The 8,768-nt window shown below is 31.5% G+C and overlaps 1 protein-coding gene across 1 annotated transcript; it reads right to left on the bottom strand.

Annotated features, from left to right (window-relative positions):
• Positions 1-3,688: 3,688 nt before the first annotated feature.
• Positions 3,689-5,193, bottom strand: LOC126712300 (bZIP transcription factor 44-like). Its single transcript, XM_050411581.1, has one exon. It carries the CDS (start codon positions 4,511-4,513, stop codon positions 4,040-4,042), a length of 474 nt encoding a protein of 157 aa, XP_050267538.1. The 5' UTR covers positions 4,514-5,193; the 3' UTR covers positions 3,689-4,039.
• Positions 5,194-8,768: the final 3,575 nt, after the last annotated feature.

Raw genomic sequence — 8,768 nt, 5'->3', positions numbered from 1 at the left:
TTTATTCTAATAATTATTATTATTATTATAATAAGAGAATAAATGTCATAATAATATTGATTTATGAATTATTTTTAAAATATTTTATAAAAAATAATAATTAATTTTTTTAACAGCATAATAATAACAACAAGAAAGTTTCCAGGTATTTATTAATTTTTATTTATTTTATGAATTGGAATATTTTAAAGTTCAATGGGAACTTTCGCTGCTTTTTAAAGTTCTCATATATCATTGCAGGTTCTCTCTCCTCTCTTTATGTGGACTTCAAATTCCGTGCTCAACGTGGAGATGTAATTTCCTATGGATTTCCTAAAGCTGACTTGACATCAAGCGTGACAATTTTATGCAACAGCTGTTTTTTTTTTTTTTTTGAGAAGAGCTACCTCGAAACTGATAGCCAGAAATGAATTTGCCTTCTTAGGCGTAAAGAATGCTGTTAAGCAATAGCTACGAGTATGCTGTTTCTTTCTCGTGTCCACCAGTGAAAACCAGTCATTAACAACAATAATCACAACAATATATATTATAGAATAACGTTCACAGCAAAGCATGTTAATAAATATAGGTTTGAATAACTTAAAAAATAATTTATTTATTTAAAAACTTATTTTTACAATATACTCAATATTAATTACTTTATTTTTTTTGGTAACTCATTTAAAATAATATAAACAACTTATTTAAATAATAATAAATAGCCACCGCAAAAATCAACACAATAGCAACAACCACCTCCGTCACCTCCACCATCACCCCACCAACCACAACCACATACTACAATAAAAATAATAATAAAATCCAGCCACCTACAACCTTCCTTTTCCATTTCTCAACCCACAACCACCAACCATAGAAAAAAAAAACCCACAATTTAGCCAACCTTCCTATAAGGACTGAATTTGAATTGAACACAGTATAGGATTGGGTTTTAGCCCAACAAGCCCAAACAATGAATTTATAGAACGTGGGTAAAAAAACTAGTTCTACTCCAGAAGAAAGACAATAAAAATTGCTGAATTAAGATCATTAAACACAAGTAAAATAAGAAAATATGTCATCGGCACGGCTTGAGAAGTTTATGTTATAATGTCTTGTTGATGAACTAAGTTACAAGAGTTCACCGTATCATTACAAAGATTTCTTGATTTTTTTCGATCCTGCTCCTTTAGGCCACCTTTCCATACTATATATTACAGTCTTGGTATCATTCTTACCATACACGTGTAGGTTAGATTCTAGGAACTTCTTATTGTCTCATCCAACACTTCCCAGAACCATCAACTAGTAGCTGTAAGACTGCTTGACCACTGTTCAGGTATTACCTCCACATTAATGCGGTCAGAGAGTTAGTTGGGAGGCATTTAATGTGGAGGTAGCAGCTTTTGAAGATATTTGTTGCCTCCCTTTGCTCATCCCTTATCCAATGTCCGACTCTTAATTGTGATGCAACCTTGAAGGATGTCTGGGATGATAAGACATTCTTACTGACCTCGGATTTCCGTTTCCGAGATGACTTTTCTCCTCGGACGTATTTTGGACTATCACATACAATCTTTATTTCTTCTTTTTACACCATTCCCATTATAACCTTATTTGACCATCATCGGATTGGTTGATATCCTCGGATTGGGCCATAGGCCCAATTCATACAGTTTTAATAGTACCTTCTAAATAATTGGCCCCCACACTTCCTATTCTACTTCTCAACTACAACCATAAACACAGCACAACTTAATAGAAATTAAACAAATCGACCCACAATCAAGCCATTGAAGCACAGTTACTGTGACCCATGACCCACAACCCAACTGGCCAAATTGCCCCACGAACCAATCGAAGCACAGTCACCCACAACCTGCGAACCAATCGAACTACAAAATATTGAAGAGACCCATGGCCACACCATCAAGCACGACGACACCTCGCAAATCACAAAATCGACAACCCCAAACCCATGAATCCTATCTCCATGCCAATGCCCACGAATCTGATCTCACCTCAACGTTGATGCCTGCAAATCCGATCTCACCTCAACACTAATGTCCACAATCCGATTTCACATGGGCGGGGGCTAGAGCTAAGAGGAGAGAGTAGAGGAGAAGTGAGAGAGGAGAAAGAAAAGAAAAGAGAGAAAAGAAAAAAAAATATGCATGTGAAGTGAGAAGTGAGCGTGTGGGGAATAAAAAAATATTTTTTGTTATACCGTCCAGCTACAGTAGGCTACTAGAGATAGCAGCCCACTGTAGCAATCACTCAAAATTTTTAGCTTTACCTTCTTTGCTGTAGTGTGTGTTTTTGATGTTTTGGTTGCTAAAATAACTATTTAGTCATTTTAGCAACCTTATTCTGAGTGCTCTAATATTTTAACAAAAATTAGGTCCAATCTCCTCCAATTTTATTCTACTCCCCTCTCTCCCTCAATCCAAACAGACCATTAGTGTTGAAAATATTAAACTCATCTTAATATATCATACATAAGCGCAATACATGTGCAAAACAAAAAATAGAATGAAAGAAATAGCTTCTAAAAAATTGGAAAAGTATTTTGTATTAAATGATACTATGTTATTCATATCAAAATCCAATAAACGAAAGACAAGTATACAAAAATAACTACCCACTAACACGTCTTTCAATTGTTAGTGGGTTAGTTATTTTTCCCTATATGTGTCACATTTATTGAATTTTGATACCATTGACATTGTATTGTTTGATACCAAAAATCTTTTTTAAAAATTGAGGTAAAAACATAAATTTGTCAATTTTTATATTTATATTTTATTTTTATAGGTGGTTAAATAATGGGAAATGGGAGGTCTGTTGTGAACCACGGATATAGGACAACACAAAAATTTAAAAGTGTTAAAGCCGAAGGAAGGAGCGTATGGTTTGTTTTGAATATGAAAAAAATGTCTGTATAGTGTATACACTTCAAAACAAAGAGAAAAGTCAGTGTAATTACCTTCTCAAAAAAAAAGTCAGTGTAATTAATTTCATAGAACTGAAGGAGAATCAATGCAGTTTTCCCATGGTCTTGAATACTATTATCAAGGATGGACCCAAAGCTGGATGGGGAGTAGGGACCATGGTCCCCTGGATTTTTATTTTTATTTTTTATATATATAATTTTAAAATTACATCCAAAATAATTATACTTAGCCCCCCTAAAAAAATTAAAACTTGATAAATAACCCCAATAAAAAAGTTAAGCATCACATTCATTGTAATTAATAAATTTTCCTGTATTTTGTAGTAAAATTTATTGTAGTTTTGGTATCTATTTATTATGTTATTGATGTTGTACTCAGCTTGTTTATTATCACTCCAATTTGTAAGCTTTTAGTAAAAATTAGTAGTAACTTAAATTTTTTTTATTTACACAAAATAAATACTAATTTGTATTTTTCAAAAAAAGTGTTTATACTTTGGCCAGCTAAGTTAAAATATTGTTTTGTGCCTACCATTCTACCTTATAATGGCTTCTGTATTCACCAAAAAAAGTAATGGCTTCTGTAAAGTCTAAAAATGATATCCGGGATTCTATAATCATAAAAACAGAGAAATCATATTTCCCGTACTCTAACATAGATATGGACAAACATATAAAAATAACAATAATATAAATCATATCTCTTACCTAATTTTTTTTTTAAAAAAAAAAAAAAAAAAAACCTGCTGCATACAATTCATGAAGATTAATGGAAATATTAATAAGTCCAGCGAGAGACATCATACATAATAATAAGCCCTTTAACACATAACTATAGTGACCCATTTACAAATTCTACACACCCAAGAACCCGGTCACCATTCAGGACCGTACCATTCTCGCACAGTTCTCCTAGCTAGGTGCTACTAATAATAAAGCTAAGACAGATTTTTTTTTGGGATTACAATAAAATAGCTCTCTATTTTCCTCACCATTCATTATGACCACGAAGCATGACCAAACACCACCAAATAAGGGGAGAAAAAAAAATGCAACCATAAAATTGACCCATTTTCTATCTTTTAAGGCCCACAGTGATGGTGATGATTAATAATGAAACATATCTGCTGCAGAAGCCATGATGGGTTGGTTATGATAGAGCAAGTTCAAGGGGTCCATGAAGCTATCAGCTGAGGCAGCAGTTGTGTTTTGAAGAGTGCCGTACACCCCACCAACACTGCTTGTTGTGTTGATGAAATTCAGGATCCCATTAAGAGACTCTAATCTCTGACTCAGTTCCACCACTTGAGCCCTCAAAATTGAATTCTCAGCCTCAACATTCATGAAGTGCTGGGTGGTGATTTTTATGCTTGTGAGGATTTGGTTATTGTCCTTGCTTAGCTGTGTCACTTGCCCCATCAGATCATCCAAGTGCTTTTGTTTTCTCATCCTGGACCGCCTCGCTGATTCTCGATTGGATTGCATTCTTTTCCTTTTTCTTTGATCCATTAAAACCTGCAAGTCCCCCTCAGACCCTGAGTTTAGGGTTGGGGTTGAAGAATTTCCACTAGAGGAAGCCATTTTTTTTTTTTCTTTTTCAATTTTTAACACCAAAGAGAGATTAAGATTCAAGAAAAGTCAAGGTCTTGAAAATCCCAGAACAATACTAGTAATAATAATAATAATAATACTTAGCTAATTTGAGATAATACTATATATATAGCTATATTATTATATAAAGTTCAGGCAGGAATGAAAGATGGTTTATGAAAACACATAGAACCAGTAGAGGAACACAACAGAGAACGATTGAACTAAATGGGTCCTGCGTCTGAGTGAGGAATTGATCATAAACCCGGAACGGAGAATTTCACTGAGAACTGGAGACATCAATCTCAAACATTAACAACAATATATTCAGCATCAAGATTCAAAGCAAGAACACAGTTTTCTTTAGCAGATCTAAGCAAAAGGAAGAACCTTTTTGCTGTGAGGAATGGAGATTTCCAGAGATTGGCTATCTGGGTTTTTGGTATTGAATCCAAAACCCAAGTTTTAGCAGCCAAACACAGAAATCAAAACCTTAAAAAGAGTTGGAACACACAAAGAAGAGGTACCAACAAAAACAGAGCAAAATAAGCAGAATTTCCTTTAATTCAAACCAACAGAACCTCAGATCTTACAAGAGGAAGCTAGAAGAACAGAAAAGCTTGAAACCTATAGAAAGGAAGGAAAAGAGAAGAGGAAGAGGTTGATGAAGGTATTGAGAAGGCAATATATAGAATAAAAAAAGAAGAAAGCGGGGGGCAGAGATTAATTATAAAAAAAAAATCATAAAATGAATAAAATAAGCAAGAGAAAAAGAAAAGTTAAATTTAAAACCTTCAGCTTCTAATTCTTCTAATTTAGGTATAACAAATTAGATTCTATGGTTTTAAAATTAAGACTAAAAATATTTAGTAAAAAAAAAAAGATTAAGACTAAAATCTAACCAATCAAACCCTACAACCTTTAAGTAATATATTAAATTTTGAGATTTCAAAAATAACAAATTAAAAATTAGCCCATTTAAGTGGTACAGCACTATATTGGAGATGTATTTGAAACTTTAAATGCGCCATACTAATTATTTAATTAATTAAAGTATTGTAAAATAAGAGAGAATTTTTTTGTAAAGCCTGTCAAAATAAATTTAAAATGCTCGAAAAATCTAAATTTTTTGCGAAACACAACATATTTTAATATAATTTTGGCATTTAAATTGTTACATAAAAAAAGAATTGCAAAAGAAACCTCAAAAAACACACCTCATTTTACCATATCAAATATATCCATTAGGGTTTATGTTGTTATTTTTTTTAAGCCTAATAATCTAATTTATAACTATTTTAAAGCTCAATTTTTATTTTTAAGTTACTAAACTTTTTGTAAATAAATTTTTTTTTTTTTGAGAAACAATTAATAAATAAATAAAAATAGTTTTTTTTAGAGTACTAAATATTTTTAACATATACACAGAAAGAAGGAAAAAGATCTTAAAAAAACTTACAATGATATATACCAAAAAAATTCAATTCTTAAATATATAAGTATAGACTTTAAACCGCTATAGTTGATTAAACAAAACTCACTAAAATTAGTCAATTTGTTACATAGTTTGCATTGGAATCTGCACCTAGAATTTGTTTTGGGAGGTGATTATGCACGTGGGGTGGTAGAAAAATTTTCAGAACCGTCCAATTACAGCTGGTGAGCAGGACAGCACGGTTTAGAAGTACTGTGAAATAAAACAAAACAAAAACAAATTGGTTACCAATCAATTATGTCCTATTTTTTTAACCTCTCTTTCACCGCCACTACTGTTTTTTTTTTTGAGAAACCCACTACCGCATTTTAACCAACGGATCATTGAAATTTGTACGAAAAAGTGGATGACACAATAATATTTTACCATTTTTTTGTCACAATTGTAATGCAGCAAAGAATGATTGGCTAACTTGTCAATATATATATATATATATATGTAATGGTTAACTGGTCATAATTTATCCCATCAAAATTATTTTTAAAAAATTGTGGAATAATTTGTAAGAGATGTTATCTTTACAATATTTTCATAATATTTTCACAACAAATCATAGGTGGTTAGTTGCTATTGGTTCAAATTTAAACTTAACACTAAAATTTTTTTTTTTCTAATAATAATAACCAATAATAATCTACCACTTATAATTTGTTGTAAAAATATTACGGAGATATCATTTTTTTTTTAATCTTTTGTGGTTATTAAACTACTCAATTTGGACAGACAACCAACGGATACTACTCTGACATATGGCACCTGAGTAAAACAAACGAATCTCTAGGGATAGAGGTGGTATAAGGTACTTCATAAGGGGCTGTTTGGTCATTTTGTGAGACTTCTAGATGGCTGTTCCTGTTACATTCAGAACACGGCTAGACTTTTTTTTTTTCTCAAAAATATGAAAAAGCAACCCTAATTTATGGCATTTGGGTTATCAACAAGTCCTGTAAAAAATTGACATCAGTGTCTATATGAAAACGAATAAATGTTTGCTAACTTTACTGTTGTGAAATAAAATCGTGAAATTTGTTGTTTCGTAACATTTGCTATTGAGTTTTTAGTGTTTGACTCTGCCCAATATTGTTTACCTTTAAGATTAACCTAATAGATTTTGATGACACAACTTAAAAATTCAACTTAGCATTTAAGAGTATGTTTGGATACCGCTTATTTACTGAAAACTGAAAATTTATTACTGAAAACATTGTAACAAAATAATTTTTAAAATATGAATAGTACCATGAGACCCAAAAATGCATTGGTATGTGCATTTTTGTATTTTTGGCTAGGTCAGGAACAGTACCATAAGACCCAGCCAAAAACGCAACCGCTGGAAACGCTAGATTTGACGTTGTCCAAACTCACGTTAAATGAGATAAAAGCAACACTTAAACACTCTATTATTGGCTAGAAGTGGTTTCCTTGTTTTTTCTTATATAAGGGGTTTTTTCCATAGTTTTGAAGTTTGTTACACAACCTATCCTATAGAATAGGTAAATTCCACGTAAAGACCGAAAAAATAGAACAAGATAGATTCCACCGTGTTATGTTGTTCAAACCCCCTATCCATAACATAATTGATAGTTGTGGATTGGGGTTTGAATCCTAAATTTTATCGTGGGAAACGCCACGAAGTGTCAATTAAGTTAAGACTCTAGATCACCGCGTTATGTTAGTTGAAAAAAAAAAAAGGGGTGATTGAAAATATGTCAGTACTTATCTTGCTCACTTTCTAATTTAATTCTAATCAGTATTCAATACTTATAAAATATTTCATTCTATAGTAACTTGGATATTTAATTTTAAAACTTTGATAATAAAATAATAAACAAATGTAGGTTCCTTAGGCTGAAATCAAATATTTGTAATCTTCCAACAAAAAATAAAATGATAACCTAAATTAGGATTTGAAGATTTTCTTGAGTTAGCTAGTTAGTAGTTTTGTAATTCAATAATACTCATTCTCTTTACAGAGAGAACTTGAGTTCAAATCTATCATCTTTCACTAACAACCCATTTGGTAGGGTGATTTGAAGGAAAATGGATTTCTGGGTTATTTTATTTGGAGGAAAAGGATGAGAGATTTGGTTGGGTCTTGGTGTTTTCTTTTTGAGTCCATCCAAAATAAATCTCCCCAATTTGAGGAGAAAATGGGGAGTAGAAGCATAGTTACAGTCAAAATAACTTAACTACCATTCTTCTTACGCTTTGGTTTTTTGCCTTTGTTTTTTTAATTGCGCATGATTATTGAATATTTGGGCTGTTTGTTTGTTTTTTTAACTAGACATGAATTTTTTATCCATGGCATATGACGAAATTTATATAAATTATATTTTTCATTTTCTCACTTTTCTCCTAAACCAAACAAAAATGTTTTTTATTTTTTCACTTTTCTATCCTTTTAACTAAACACATAAGAGGAAAAATAAAATATTTTCTATCACTCACTTTGCATCCCCTAACCAAACAGAATAGTGCAGTTTCTATAGTTAATTAGGTTTATATTTAAACATGATCATAAGTTTCAATTTTAACCCTCAATGTGTGAAAATAAAAATCTATTTCAGATAATCATTGTTTTGTTTGTGAGACAAGTAAATATCTAAAATGTTAAATCTAATTATATTTGTTCGATAAAAATTGTGAGAGAGGTTAATCTCTCTTTGAAATCTTCCAATTCTTTACAGATAGATATCTGTCTAATTAGATCTAGTTAGTATAGGAAGCTAAAAATAAGATAACGTTTTCGCA

Source organism: Quercus robur, chromosome 2, assembly GCF_932294415.1.
Source record: "Quercus robur chromosome 2, dhQueRobu3.1, whole genome shotgun sequence".
In the NCBI taxonomy this organism is placed as follows: domain Eukaryota; kingdom Viridiplantae; phylum Streptophyta; class Magnoliopsida; order Fagales; family Fagaceae; genus Quercus; species Quercus robur.
The sequence above is the reverse complement of the archived record's forward strand: the minus strand, read 5'-3'. Positions and strand labels throughout refer to the sequence as shown.